General features: G+C 40.0%; 1 protein-coding gene across 19 annotated transcripts in view; it reads right to left on the bottom strand.

Annotated features, from left to right (window-relative positions):
* Window positions 1–15,950, bottom strand: part of LOC110293557 (TLE family member 1, transcriptional corepressor) — an 82,941-nt gene that overhangs the window by 47,007 nt on the left and 19,984 nt on the right. For 10 of the 19 annotated variants that reach the window (XM_085839238.1, XM_021161416.3, XM_021161415.3 and 7 more), the window contains exons 5-6: window positions 5,762–5,824; window positions 4,183–4,257 (exon numbers count right to left, since the gene is read on the bottom strand). In XM_085839238.1, coding sequence (XP_085695364.1) covers window positions 4,183–4,257; window positions 5,762–5,824 — 138 coding nt within the window. Of the gene's footprint in view, window positions 1–4,152; window positions 4,258–5,761; window positions 5,825–15,950 lie in introns of all 19 variants that reach the window. The other 9 variants (XM_021161412.3, XM_029476597.2, XM_021161413.3 and 6 more) reach the window with 1 other exon arrangement.

Raw genomic sequence — 15,950 nt, 5'->3', positions numbered from 1 at the left:
ATGAAAGAAGAAGTGGGGGCAGAACATGGTAGGACTTCCTAGACTACTGGAATTTAAGGTTTAAGTCTTTGAAACAAGATCCATGTTTACTGTACCTTTGTGGTCTCCAAGTAGCAGGATGGCCACTCTTCTAGAAAGGCATGTAAGGCTGGGTTAAGAGCTGGGCTTCCCTGCTATCGGCTGCATAGCCCTAAGACTACGAAGCTCATCCTCTTTAAAGTTCCAACACTACAGTCTCACCGAGAACCAACACCTATAGCTGAAGGAAAATAATCCAAGTTTGCTAATCCCTGACCCAATCATCTCAGGCAACAGTGCAGTGGTTTTTATATCCGTAAGTGATTATCTTCGGCAATTGTAGCCCCCTCCCTGGGCAGACACACAGGCATCCCCCACCCACACACATTCCACAGCTATCAAATGCACAAAAATCTAAGCTTTCTTTTTGTTTGTTTGTTTCATACAAAGTTGATTTAAAGTATACAGAGGTGTGAGTTTGCCTATGAGCAGGAATGTAGAAATCTAACCAGTAAATGAAACCATCCTTGTCTTCATAGAAGATATATGCATGAAAAATAAGTCACACTATCTTCTTTGTAATCAAGTAGATTACAAAGAAAAAATAAGATTCCCCAGATTACCTTCTAATTTCTTGAGTTCCAGAGTTCACATAGTGGTATAGAAAACTGTTCAAATTTTCTTATATAGTTAACAATGAGGCCACTACCAAAAGATCTAGTATTTTGTAGACAGGAAAGATAATTTCTACTGTACCTCTTAAAATCACAAAGGCAGGGTACTAGGGTACTCTCCTACTGAGTATGAAAACCAACATGGTCTAGCTATACCTCCATCTGTCCTCCCATTTGAACTTCAGAGCTAGCTCAGCAGTAAAATGCATGTGTAGCAGCACATCCAAGATCCTAAGTTTGAAGAAATACCTATGTAAACAGCAGAAGGATCAACACGCATGCGCACTCGCTCGCACGCACACATGCATGCACAAACGAGCACTCACACACAAAAGAAAAGCAGTGTTGTAGTTAATATTCTGCCAGTCAACAAGTTTGCTATCAAAGCTGCTTTCAGCAGGTCAACAAAAGACCAGGTGTGTTGGCCAAGTACCTTTAATCCTAGTACTCAGAAAGCAGAGGCACTCAGAGGCATCTCTGTGAGGTTGTTCAACACGGTCTACACAGCTAGTTGCAAATCAGCTAGAGCTATACAGTAAAATCCTATCTTTAAAAAATATTTGAGTAATTTAGTTGAAAAGGAACTAAGTTAAAAAAAAATCTCCCTTAAATATTAGTACTCTAGGTAAAGGCTGATTGAGGCAAGTAGAAAAGAACTAAAATCTCATAGATTGGAGAACATTAACAGGCTGGTAAGAAACTGGCATTACTCACTCAACAAGGACACAAAAAAAGAACTTTCCTACTCCCCCAGTCAAGAGCACTCAGGGGCCAAGAACAGAAGCTGAGTTCACCAAGAGTTTTGGGTCCTTGACAAGTTCAGGCTACTTTGCTAAAATATCTTTAGCTAGGTCCAGCAACCCAAAAGAGATAGTACCTTGAAAGGAAGGGAAGGGTTTCATCCCATTTGCATTTTAAAGGGTACTCTTTCATGATCTTTCACACTTAAAATAGATGTCTAACTAAACCTTTTCTTTTCTTAGCCTGAAAGTCAATGAAGATGAAGAGCTTGGCCTCTCCCATTGTTCCTTACCCTAACCCATCCTAGAACAATACTGACAGCTGCTATCAAACAGGCTGCATTTTCTCTGCACAGCTGCTGAATGAACAATCTCCCAGTGCTTCCTCCCCTCTGGCCAGACAGGCTGGCACACTGCATGTGCAATGAAGGGGTGCAAAGGTCCACTGAATTGTCAGTCCGATTTTATGCTACTTCCAATTTCTAGGATATATGCAATTCTTTTCAAGCAAAAATCAAGCATATGCCATAGCATGAAACTAAAGTCAGGGGCTATTTCTGATCAGTGCAAGCTTTCAAAGCTCCTGTCATAAATTAATATACAGATCCTACCATCTGAGTGACTAAAAACTGTATATGCTAAAATGCTGAAAACACCGTGAAACATTAACTCTTGGCCCAATTCTCCAACTTGGGTTATTACTATCAAGCTAATCTTACTTTATAATCTCAACACGTTTTCCTAAACTAAAGCCATTAATAAAATTTGCAATTCATCCACCCTTCTGAAATAACCTATTTTTATTTTCTGATTCTATTCAAAATGAATATTAAGTATAAATATCTGTCTGGCTAATACATTTCCTCCTTTTGCAAAGTAGGTACAAAGATTTTCCAGGTCTGAGCAGTGTCTCTGAGAAATTACAGACCAGTATTGATTCTATTATTGAAAATTTACACATAACTGGCCATGTGGCTCACTTGTAGAGGGTACTTTTTAGTATGTGTGAGGCCGCAGGTTCAATCCCCAGTACTGCCAAACAAAGACCAGAAAAATTACATGTAAAAATTTAGATCCTATCAGAAAACAAACATGTCCCACAAAGCTGAACAGGGCCCTTGAGATCTGCTTTGCATATGTTTTCTTTTAATCAAAACAGGCTTTTCCATCCTCATTCATTGGGTTAAAAAGAAAATTCCTTGCTCCAGCTCCAGCTCCAGCTCCAAGTATAATCGCGATTAGTCTCTTCTAATCAAACACGGTATGTGCAAAAATGCCAGTGAATATTTGATTTGATCTCTGAAATAAAGCAATTCATTACACAAGAAAAGGGTAGAGAAGGCAGCAGACAAATGCAGGCATAATTGTGTTCTTTGTTGAATGTGATTAGAGAGCCCACTAAGTAACAGTCAAAAATGTGATACAGGAGGGGAAGAAAGACAGAGCCCAGACCTGGGGGGAAGGAGGGAGAACTGTTTATGCAGAGCTAAGCTGTCAAGTGCAATAAAGCGGCTTGAATAAAATCTAAGCTGAAAATCCACTGAAGCTCCCTGGTTCACGGAGGAAAAAGCTATTAAAAGGAAATGAAGGTCACCCTCCCAGTTTATTTCACCTAATTGACTGCCAATAGCTTACCACAGGCACCCCAACTGCAGCTCTGCAATTGAGAAACTGATGAAAGGAGGGTTTTCAAGCTGGGGCTCATTCTTTAATCCTCCTTGGCTCTGGTGTTTTTCCCATCTCCAGTGGGGATGTAATTTTAAACCTTGATAGATTAACTGGTTCCATTGTCTGTCGCAGCACTGGACTATGGCACTCTTAATCCCTACAGCAGCATGTCTAATTATCATTACAAAGTGTCTGAGGGAACTATAAAGACCAGCAGGGCATCTTCTCACAAGCAATTAACATAAATTGATAAATGAGTGATTTTGAATTCATTCGAGGAACTTGCCTATGAATAAAATAAAGGACCCCACCTCCATTTCAGCTCCTTCTTTCCTTTAATCTAAAGGAGCAGAGCACGTGAGAACCACCTTAGGTCCTACAGTGGGTAGAGCTGAACTCCAGCAAAGGAAGAGACAGAATGCCCAGCTCACAAGATCCCTTAATGCCGAACAAATAACTTGTGATTGACAAGAGAAACCAACTTCACCAGCAAGAAGAGATAGCTGAACTCCAGAGACATGAACCCTGAAAGGCCACAAAGCACTAGGGCAGACAATTAACACTCCTTCCCTGGTGAGGGAGTTTTTCATTGGCATGCCACTTTAAAATTCATGAATGGGGAACAAGAAAGAAATGAATCAAACAACCATACAGGTTTCAGTGCCTAGAAAGCACAAGGCAAGAACTACTTGGGAATAAGTCAGAGTCCTATATTGACCTCACTGTGGTAGAATGGCACTCCACAGAAGAAAGCAAGGAAAGTGTTTAGAAAGTGATCTAAAGCTTCTACCCCACTAGTAGCAAGCAAGGGTGGTTCCAAGGATCACTGAATAAACGTCTCTACTTCTCCATTTAGGAGAGTTACTTCCATCCTCTTCTAGTGTTCTCCTCTCATGGACCTTGTGCTATTTCTTACTCTTCCCTATACATCTCCACACAACCGAACCCCCTTCCACCCTCTGATTAATCAAATCAGCCATCTCTAGGTTACACAAACTTAGTTGTGTGCTATGCCATCAAACCATAAAGAAATAAAAGCTGGTGATACACACTGTAGGAGGTAGACCTGGTAGGCCACGTACCCCGATGATGGCATTCAACTCTGCCATGGTCACCTGTTTGGCACGTTCCACAGCCTGGGCCACCTGTTGTTGATGCTTTGAAAACAAGGAGAAAAAAGTGTTAGCATCAGCTAAGAATGTCCCTGTTTATTCTGACAACAAAGACCAAAACCAGGTCATCATGCAAGAGTCACTTTGCAGAACACACAAGAAGGACAATGAGTAGTGTTTCCCTTTATTTCTGAAGGGTTCCAGGCATCACTAAACTCCTAGTGGGGTGGTAAATATCAGAATGGACATCAATGTGACCTGTCTTTAGATACTAAAAAAATCAGGATTATGGATGACTGTTCTAGGTTACGGTGGTGTGTTTGTGCACATGACATTTATTCAAACACCTCTCTTGAAACTTAAAAATGGAACCAGTCAGTCTGTATTTTCTCTGATTAAAAAAAAAAAAAATCTAGATGCATCAGCAGTATTTAAAAAAAAAAAAACAGAAAATTTCCCCAATATTTATCTTAGCCTTTTGGTGTTACACTCCAAGGAGAAAGTTCTGTTTTCAATTTAAAGAATGAAAACTCACCTTGTCCACTCCCCAACTCTACACTTAATTAAAATATAGCCACAGTTAATTTGAGGAGACTAGTTGAAGCTAGGGTCAATGAAAGCTGGCAACAAATCAGGAGGGAGTTCCGGGTGCTCTACAGCCAACTCTACACTCTAACCTCCCAAAGCTGGGCCTTCCGTGTCACCATAAGTTTATCTTTACATACTGAAAACATTATTCCTCTGTACTGAAAAGAAGATAACACTTTCAAAGCAAAACTGAAATACAATGCTTAGCTAATCTCCAATTAGTCCTACGAAGGACTCCCTCTGAACATTTTAACGTAAACTCAAACCACATGGCTTATCTATGTCTATTATTCTGTGAATCAAGATGATATGAATACTCATTTTATCCTTATGATGATTACCACCTACACTCTCCATGGAACAAATCTTGATTATACATTAAGTCCCTGCTTTCATGTAGATCAATCCCAATGTAGTGACTTTTCAAGTCAGCTCAAGAAAACAGAAAAGGGCACCCGAATCATGTCAAGCACATATTACTCAAACACATGCCTAGCCAGCAGTGGTGGCACTGAGAAAGGGTCAGACAGCTCTTTGTGAATTTGAGGCCAGCTTATTCTACACAAGGAGTTCCAGGCCATAGTCAGTCTGTCTCTCTCTCTCTCTCTCTCTCTCACACACACACACACACACACACACACACTCACTCTCTCTCTCTCTCTCTCTCTCTCTCTCTCTCACACACACACACGCACACGCACACGCACACAGAGAGAGAAAGGGGGGTTCTTTATGCTTCATGGTCACTTTTCAAAAAAATAATAATTTAGGGTTGAGATACTGTCACCCCTCCAGCAGCCTGCCCTTGAATGCCTTAGACAGAATGACAGGGTTGACACATTTGAGATGTAACAGATGTTCTTCACACTTGTTCCCAGTGATAAAATTAACATCTTAAAACTGGCTAATTTGCAAACAGAAGCAACATAATTGCACTTTAACAGCTGAACATTTTACTTACTTCCTGAGACAGAAATGGGATGACTTGGGCACAAATGGTGTTCAATCTCTTGGCGATTTCAGTCTACAAAGACAAAGCCACACACATGTTTAGAACACCTCCCAGTCAGTTCAGAAGGTGAAACTTGAGTCTTGAAATCTCACTCCTGGAGACAGAAAATTGTTCCTTAAGCCATGTTACCAATAATTACCTGGAAATACACTGTAGATACCAGAACTCCCTACAGAATAGGCATAAGTGCAAATTTTATTGGTCCCTTAAAAGATAATGATGGGGTTAGAGAAATGGCTGCTCTCCCAGAGGACCCAGGTTCCACTCCTGGCACCCACATAATGGTTCACAAAGAGTTGCAACTCCAGCTCCCAAGCCCTCGTTTAGCCTCTGTGGGTACCAGGTATACACATGATGCACAGGCACACGTAGTGGGGAAATATCATACACAACTCTTAATTAAAAAATAAATAAAAATACAGTATTTGAGTCAGAAAAATCTACATGGTTTAGATTATACTGTCACTTTAATCTGGAGTTTGAAAGCCCTAATACCTTCTCATTGAGAACTCTCAATGTTATCACTATGGGACATTTTTACAGTTACAGCAAGTTCACTCAATGTGGTATCAAAAACCATGTCAACACAATCTGGCTTTCAAAGACATAAAGGACAAAAGTAGAAGAAAGGGGGTACTGACACAGCCTCGCTTGTTTCTGTTCACTATACACTGCTGGTGCAAATGTAAACTGGTGAAACCACTATAGAAGTGTAGAGATTCTGCAAAAATCTGAAAATAGAACTATTGCATAAGCCAGCGATATTACTCTTGGATAAGTCAATACACCACATAGAATTTCACCATTCACAACTGTCAGGAAGTAGAATCAGCCTAGGTGTCCATCAACAGAGGAACAGATAAAAAGAAAACGTGGTCTATAAACACAATACAATTTTATGCAACCATGATGATAAATGAAATCACAACATCTGCAGGAAAGTGTGTGTGTGTGACAAAAATACAAACAGAATCATGATCCAAAAGGAAGAGATTTTTCAGAGGGTGGAGAGAGGTTAATGGAACTTTTGACAGTAAAGCAGAATTAGGGGGCTATAAGAGGAGGCAGGGATGAGTGAGAGTAGTTAAGGGGATGAATTTACGAAGTATAATAACACATATGCAAGAAAATGCCATACAACCCATTACTTTGTATGTTAACTTATATCCTCCACTCATCAAAGGCCTTTGATAAAAATCATACATTCCTGCATAATAAAAGGCCCTAGAGTAACAAGGTATACAAGAGACATATTGAAACATGACAAAGACAAATTACAACAAGCCCTCAGCCAACATTCTAAACAGAGAGAAACCCAAAGTCTACTAAAATCACAAACCAGACAAGGAAGTCCATTCTCTCCATACCTGTTCAATACAGTGTGCAAAGTCTTAGTTACAAAGACAACTAAAAGAGATCAAGGAGGTGGGGAGAAGTCCTTATTTATAGACAATAACATTTTATACATAAAAGATTCTAAAGATACCTACAGGAAATTTCTATCGTTTAAAAATATTTTCAGCAAGTAGTGGGGATACAAAATTGCTACATACAAATCAGTAACCTTATATACAAATAACAAACATACTAGGAAAGAAATCATAGAAATAGTACCTTTCATGATAGCCTCAAAAAAAATCTTGTAATACCTCTAACCAAATTAAGTAAAAGACTTGTATATTAAAAACTGTATGATACTGAAGGAGTAAACTGAAGACATTTAAGGTTCATCATAGTATTAACATTGCTTTTCTATAGATTCAATGCAATTCTCAGCAACATTCTTCACAAATATTAAAAAATAATCTTAAATCATATGCACACACACAGAGAGACACAGACACACAAACATACACAGAGAGAGAGAGAGACAGAGACAGACAGAGACAGACAGAGATAGCCAGAGACAGTGACAGTGCTAAAAGAATGCTGTTTAACAAAACTGCCAGAGATATCATTTCAAGTGTAACATTGTATTGCAGACCAATAGCAATAGTAAGGAAAAAAAAAAAAAAACTAAAAAACAAGTTGATCAATGAAATAGAACTTAATACCTCGACCAAAGAACCCAAAAATACATACTGGAGAAAAAAGGAGTATCTTAACAAATGGTGATATTCAAATTGTGTACAGAAGAATGAAAACAGAACCAAAAAGTATCATCCTATAAAAACTCCAAGGGGATCAAAGTTCTGAACGTAAGACCAGACCCTCAATCTGATAGAAGAGAAAGTGGGAAGTAGGCTTGAAATTCTTGGCACAGGAAAAGGCTCTCTGAACAAGATCCTGACAGTGCAAGCATTAAAAACAACAATTAATAAATAAGACCTCATGAATCTGAAAAGCTTCTAAATAGTAAAAGATACCATTAACTGAACAAGAGACACATCGACTAAAGAATAAAATTCTTGTGAATTATGCAATGGCAGAGATATCTAGTATTTACAATATACAAAGAACTCAACAAAGTAAATGTCAAGAAAACAACACAGTTTTAAAATAGGGTCTTGAACTAAACAGAGTTCTTAAATGATGAAACACAAATGGCTGAGAAACACTTACAGAACCATCAATGTCCTTATCCATCAGGGGAATGCAAATAAAACTACTTTGAGATTTCATCATACTCCAGTCTGAATGGCCAAGACTAAAAAATCCAAAATGATAGGAAATAGTAGTGAAGATTTGTAAAAAGGAGAACACTGTTCCTCGGAGTACAAACTTGTCGATCCACTATGGAAATCAGTGAGGAGGTTCGTCAGAATACTGCAAACATATCTACCTCAAGATCCACCTATACTAACCTAGGGCATACACCCAAACTATATACTACTACAGAGATAGCTGTTCATGTTTATTGCTGATATATTCATAGTAACCAGAAGCTGGAAAGAGCCTCAATGCCTAGAAAGTGATGAATGGATAATAAAAATGTGCTACTTTTACACAATGGAATACAATTAAGCTCTTGAAAAAGCAGGGAAATTTGCAGGTAATTGGATGTTTCCTGTATGTTTTCTCTTGATATGAATGTTAACCTTTAAGTTTTAGGTTTGTGAATTTCATTCAGAATACCCACAGAGGTTAGCTAGAAAGGGATCAGGGAGAAAGAGAGGAGGAGATCTTCGAAGGAAGGAAAATTAGAATAGTGCCATAAAGGAATAATGAGGAAACTAGAACAGGATTAAATGGAGAAAAAGGGTAAGGAAGGCAGGGTAGAAGATGGAAGACAGGGGTAATAAAAGGCCTCATAGAGACCTGCTACAGTAGAAGCTTCATAAAATATAGACATGTATAGATGGAATCTAAATGGAGTTATCATATGATGGGGGAACATTACCTATTACTAGACATCATATGTTACCAATAAAACTCCCAGTACCAAGAATGGGTTACATCTTTTTTAAGTTCACTAAAGGGGTCCCAACAGATGTCCTCCAAATATTACACACTACTGCCAAGACTGCTGGCTATACTACACAACCTGACAATAATGCCCTGTTGCTGAAGATAGAGCTTATGTCATCAAACATGGAGAAGGGAAATTGATGCCCACATAAAGCAGTCCTATTGACCAGTATAGTGTTCAAAGTACTATACACACTGGTAGAGGTGAAAAGGAATTATCAATCTCATCCAGCTACAAACCTAGCAGCCTACAATAGAGACCTACCTATAAAACAGACCCACAGGTACAAGAGTGGTACAAATTCAACAGGAGCAACTATGTTGGATACTTTTGGGTCCACTTTGGAGGTTTGAAGTTCCAAAGTTGATATAATTTGATACCTTTATGTCAACACATTTCAGAAGAGGAAACCTCAACTGGGAAAACTGTCCCAACCAGACTACCTATGGAAAAACCTATGATACATTTTCTTGATTGATGGTTGGTGTGGAAAGGCTCAGTTCATTGCGTGCAGTGTTAACCTTGGGGGCTTTTGCTCCTGAGTGCTGTAAGAAGCAGGCTGAACAAGCCACAGTAATCAAGCCAGTAAGCAGCATTTCTCTTTGCTTCAGTTCCTGCCTCCAGGTGTCTACCTAGTTTGAGTTCTACCCTCACTTCTCTCCATTCTGTACTATGATATGGTGCTGTGAGCTGAAATAAAGCCTTTCTTCTCTAGGTTGCTTTTGGTCCTGGTGTTTTATGAACAGCAATAGAAACCCTAAGAGCATGACCAACAACTCTTGTATTATATTGTATTGTATTGCCTGTTCCTTGAGATAGAACCCAAGCCGGGCACTGTTAATGAGCCAAGTACCTTCATTATTCCACTAAATGAACATAGCAATGACACAACTCTTAATGACATACTGCTATACCCATGGATCAGAGCATACGAAGCTTCTTGCAGTGGATGGGAACTAACACAGGGACCCACAACTGGACAAACTGCAAAAAGTGAAAGACCTTGGAGCACTCAGCCTTACATGGTATATCTTCATTAAATCCCTCCCCTCCAGGCTGAGGGATCAATGCAGAAGAAGAGCAGAGTGGAAAAGTCGAATAGCCAAAGTCGGGGGACCACTCCAAGGAAACAGTACCTTCTAGACAGGACAAGAACGGTGCATGTGCGAACTCTGACAACATGCAGAAGACCTGAACAAGTGCAAGGCAGACAAAAACTGAAAACAAAGAGAAGCAGCTGTGAGCAAAAAAAGTCCCAACCCTGACCAAGAAGGCCTTGAACTTCTAGTCTCCCTGATATATGATCATACCCAGTCATCAAACATAGGGGTTAAAGTATCCCTGTATCTACTAATTTTTTTTTTTTATCAACAACAACAAGAAAAGATGCTGGGGAAGGAAAATCAGTTTTCTTCAATGGAATGACACTTTATCAACTATATTCCAGGGTAGGCCCCATATTCAGAAGCAGTTGTTTAACATCAAGTGGACATCATGATGGTGTTTCTTTGGTTGGTCTTGTGCTTGTTTCATTGTTATTTTTTTCTTTGAAAGAGAGACCATGAAGTTGGATGGATAGGAGAACAAGGAAGATCTGAGGGAAGCTAGGGGAGGAAAAAAATACCAAAATAAACTGCATTTTTTAAGTAAATGAAAATTAGATTTAAAAACCTGCTTAAAAAGTTCATTGTGTTTATGCCAGTTACAATGGCCTAAAATATTTTTCCTGCTAAGTACAGTCTTCACAGAGAATTGATGTTTAAAATAAAATGGTTTTACTTAATTCCCCAAAGACTTTAACATTCATCATCTCAAAAATGCACATAAACCATAAAACATATTAGTAATTACAGAACTCTGTCTAGGGTGTGACAAGTCATGACATGTTGAGAAAATGCAGTGTCACCAAATGCCAAGCCCTTGCTGAAATGACCTTGGCTAGACTAAGCACAGAGGAGCCCTGAATAGCTGTATAGTCTCTATGTAAATAAGGCAGGGAAAGTCCCTGCTTAGCTAAAACAAACTTAAAACCTGGAAACAAAGAAAAAGAAGAGGAGAACAAAAGAGGAGGGGAGAAAGGCAGATTAAGAGGGAAGGAGGCAATAAAGTCATCTGTAAAGAAGCCTTTATTATTTCATTGTTTTCTGTCTATGCTTAATACTTAATGCTGCCTTTATTACTAGATTGGGTAATAGAAAGGATCTGCAGTACAAGAGATGTAGCTCAATTGACAGGATGGATACAAGAACCTCTAAGGGTTAATGACTAGATATGACCATATATAAGGGAGTTGGAGAAATTCAAGGTCTTCTACTACATAATGATTTCAAGGCCAATCAAAGGTATTTAACACTAAGAAGAATGTACTAAGTTGGGGAAAGGATCAAGAGCAGAAAATTATAAAATGAACAGGTCATGCCCATGAGAAAGCAAGAACTTTACAGTAAGGTATATGCAGGAGTTGTCTTTTGTCTTCCAACTGGATTCTGGTTCCATGAGCAGACCAGCTCTTTGGTTTCATAGGAATGGATTTATATAAACCCAGTTCTCCTGACAACCAATGGAATAGCATTACAGAGCACATTATAAAGGGCATGTACAGGCAGAGGGTATGATTCGTGTAGGGAACACACTAGCAAATGCACACAGGAGTAGAGACATGCCGGGTGTAGTACTCATAACCCACCTTCCAAACATCCTAGCATCATTCTGTTCATTCTCTTTCAAATGCACTTAAAGTTTCCAATTATAGACGTGATGTACATAGGACTAAAGAGATGTTTCAGTGGTGAAAAAGCACTGGTTGCTCTTACAGAAGTCTGGTGTTCAGTTTCTAACATCTACATAGTGAAATTTCTTGTAACTCCTGTTCCATGGGACCCTATAGAGACTGTGAACAGGATACCAGGCGCAGATGTTAGCTGAGAATGATACCATATGCCTGTAATCCAGTACTTGGGATCCTTCTTTTTCTTTTTGTCCAGACGGGTCTGTTAAGACCAGGCTAGCCTCAAACTCAGAAAAATCTGACTACCTCTGCCTCCCAATGCATTAACAATTCAGTATGTAGGAATTTGGGACAGAGTTTTACAGGCAAATAGATGGAACTAGAAAATATTCTGAGTGAGGTAACTCAGACCCCAAAAGGACATGACATGCATGGTATGTAGTCAATAATAAGAGGATATTAGCAAAAAAGAGTACAGAATACACAGGATGTAATCCACAGAACTCAAGAAGGTTAACAAGCCAATTCACATTCTTCTACATAACAGCCAGATGTGCCAGCACCATTTGTTGAAAATGCTGTCTTTTTTCCACTGGATGGTTTGAGTGCCTTTACCAAAGATCAAGTAACCATAGATGTGTGGGTTCATTTCTGGGTCTTCAATTCTATTAAACTGATTTACTTGTCTGATACTGTACCAGTACCACGCAGTTTTTATCACAATTGCTCTGTAGTACAGCTTGAGGTCAGAGATGGTGATTCCACCAGAGGTTCTTTTATTTTTGAGAATAATTTTTGCTAACCTAGGTTATGCCAGATGAATTTGCAAATTGCCCTTTCTAACTCTGAAGAACTGAGTTAAAATTTTGATGAGGATTACATTGAATCTGTAGACTCAAGGTAGCCATTTTTACTATACTAATCCTGTCAATCCATGAGTATGGGAGATCTTTCCATCTCTGAGATCCTCTTATAAAGCTCGATTCTAGGTGAATCAAGGAACTCCACATAAAACCAGAGACAGTGAAACTTACAGAGGAGAAAGTGGGGAAGAGCCTTGAACACTTAGGCACAGGGGAAATATTCCTGAACAGAACACAAATGACTTGTGTTTTAAGATCAAGAATTAACAAATGGAACCTCATAAAACTGCAAAGATTCTGTGAGGCAAAGGACACTGTCAATAAGACAAAAAGGCAAGCAACAGATTGGAAAAAGTACTTTACCAATCCTAAATCTGATACAGGGCTAATACCCAATTTATACAAAGAATTCAAAAACTTAAGACTCCAGAAAACCAAATAACCCTATTAAAGAATGGGGTACAAAGCTAAACAAAGAATTTTCAACTGAGGAATACTGAATGGCTGAGAAGCATCTAAAAAAATGTTCAACATCCTTAACCATCAGGGAAATGCAAATCAAAACAGCCCTGAATTTCGATATCATACCAGTCAAAATGGCTAAGATCAAAAACTCAGGTGACAGCAGATGCTGGTAAGGATGTGGAGAAAGAGGAACACTCCTCCATTGTTGGTGGGATTGCAAGCTTGTACAACCACTCTGGAAATCAGTTTGGCGGTTCCTCAGAAAACTGGACACAGTACTGCCGGAAGATCCAGCAATACCACTCCTGGGCATAAACCCAGAAGATGCTCCAACATGTCATAAGGACACATGCTCCACTATGTTCAAAGCAGACTTATTTATAAAAGCCAGAATCTGGAAAGAACCCAGATGTCCTTCAACAGAGGAATGGATACAGAAAATGTGGTACATTTACACAATGGAGTACTACATTTCTATTAAAAACAATAAATTTATGAATTTCTTAGACAAATGAATGGATCTGGAGGATATCATCCTAAGTGAGGTAATCCAATCACAAATGAACTCACATGATATACACTCACTGATAAGTGGATATTAGCCCAGAAGCTCAGAGTACCCAAGATACAATTTGCAAAACACATGAAACTCAAGAAGAAGGAAGAACAAAATTGTGGATACTTCGATCCTTCTTAGAAGGGGGAACAAAATACCTATTGAAGGAGTTACAAAGTATGGAGCAGAGACTGAAGGAATGACCATCCAGAGACTGCCCCACCTGGGGAAACATCCCATAAACAACCACCAAACCCAGACACTATTGTGGATGCCAACAAGAGCTTGCTGACAGGAGCCTGATATAGCTGTCTTCTGAGAGCCTCTGCCAGTGTCTAACAAATACAGAAGTGGATGCTCACAGCCATCCACTGGACTGAGCACAGGTCCTAGAGAAAGAACCTAAGGAGCTGGAGGAGTTTGCAGCCCTATAGGAAGAACAACAATATGAACTAACCAGTACCCCCAAAGCTCTCTGAGACTAAATGACCAATTAAAGAAAACACATGGTGGGACTGAAGGCTCTAGCTGCATATGTAGCAGAGAATGGCCTAGTTGTTCATTAATGGGAGGAGAGGCCCTTGGTCCTGTGAAGATTCTATGCCCAAGTATAGGGGTCTGCAGGACCAGGAAGCAGGAGTCGGTGGGTAGGTGAGCAGGGGGAGGGGAGAGAGGATAGGGGATTTTCAGAGGGGTAACTAGGAAAGGGGATAATATTTGAAAGGTAAATAAAGAAAATATTTAATTAAAAATGCAGAAAAAAGAATATGTACAGTCTTTCTTGTAGCTGGTAACAGACAAAGAAACTTGGGGAAATTTTCAAGGATTAATACTAATCAGATGATAGTTATATAAAAATAAAGGTGAATGTATGCACTCTCTCTCTTTCTCCATATATATATACACACACACACACACACACACACACACACACACACACACACAGACTAACTAAACAACAAAACCACAAGCCAAAGGTCCAAGTGAGGATGTTTCAATCCCACCTGGGAGGGAGAAGAAAGTAATCACAGTGGTGGGAAGGGTGGCAAAGGGAGAGAAGGGACAGGAATGGAAAAGGGGAACATGATCAGTATTGAGGGTGGGGAAACAGGAGTAAAGCCCTGAGGTCCAGCAGAAAGAATAGAAACAGAAAATCTGGGAGGAGCGGGGGGGGGTGGGGTGGGGGGGGCATGTAGGAGGTCGGGGGAACCTCTAGATGTACCAGAGACCTGGGTAGTGAGAGATGCTCAGGACTCAAAGGGAGAGACTATAGATGAAATGCCCAAGAGTGAGGAGATGGAGTTCATCTCTAGCAGAAGACGGGGCATCAAGTGGAGGGACGGGGCTGCCATCCCAATCAAAACTCTGACCCGGAGTTGTTCCTGTCTGAAAGAACTGCAGGGACAAAACTGAGAGAAAAACTGAGCAAAGGAGGTTCAGTGACCAGCCCAAATTGGGATCTAGCTCAACGGGAGGCTGCAAGGTCTGACACTGTTACTTGATGTACTTACAGATAGGAGCCTGGCATGGCTGCCCTCTGAGGCCCAACGAGCAGCAGAAAGAGTCAGATGCAGATACTTACAACCAATCAATGGACAAAAGCTGGGGACCCCTGTGGTTGAATTAGGGAAAAGCTGTAAGAAGCTGAGGAGGAGTGCGACCCTATAGGAAGGTCAGCAGTCACAATTAACTTGGACCCTGACCCTGAGACTTCTCAGACACTTAGCCATCAATCAGGCAGCATACACCAGCTGATATAAGGCCCTCAACACATATACAGCAGAGGACTGCCTGTGAGAGAAGATGTACCTAATCCTTGAGAGACTTGAGATCTCAGGGAGTGGAGAGGTCTGGTAGGGTGAGGGTAGGGACATCCTCTTGGAGACTGGAGCAGAGGAGGAATGGGATGAGCAACAGTGAGAGAGCAGACTGAGAGGTGGATAACAGCTGGACTGTTAAAAAGAGATTTAACAACAACAACAGAAGAAAAGCAAGACATACTCTCCATGCACAAAGCCCTAGGTTTAATTCCTAAGTCTACCAAAATAACAAAGATGTAGAGGTGCAGGCATACTTTCAAGGAGCTAAAACCAAAAGATACCTTGAAACCCAGCAAT

The sequence above is a fragment of the Mus caroli genome, unplaced genomic scaffold (genome assembly GCF_978045245.1).
Source record: "Mus caroli unplaced genomic scaffold, Mus_caroli_1 scaffold_6, whole genome shotgun sequence".
Lineage (NCBI taxonomy): Eukaryota > Metazoa > Chordata > Mammalia > Rodentia > Muridae > Mus > Mus caroli.
The sequence above is the reverse complement of the archived record's forward strand: the minus strand, read 5'-3'. Positions and strand labels throughout refer to the sequence as shown.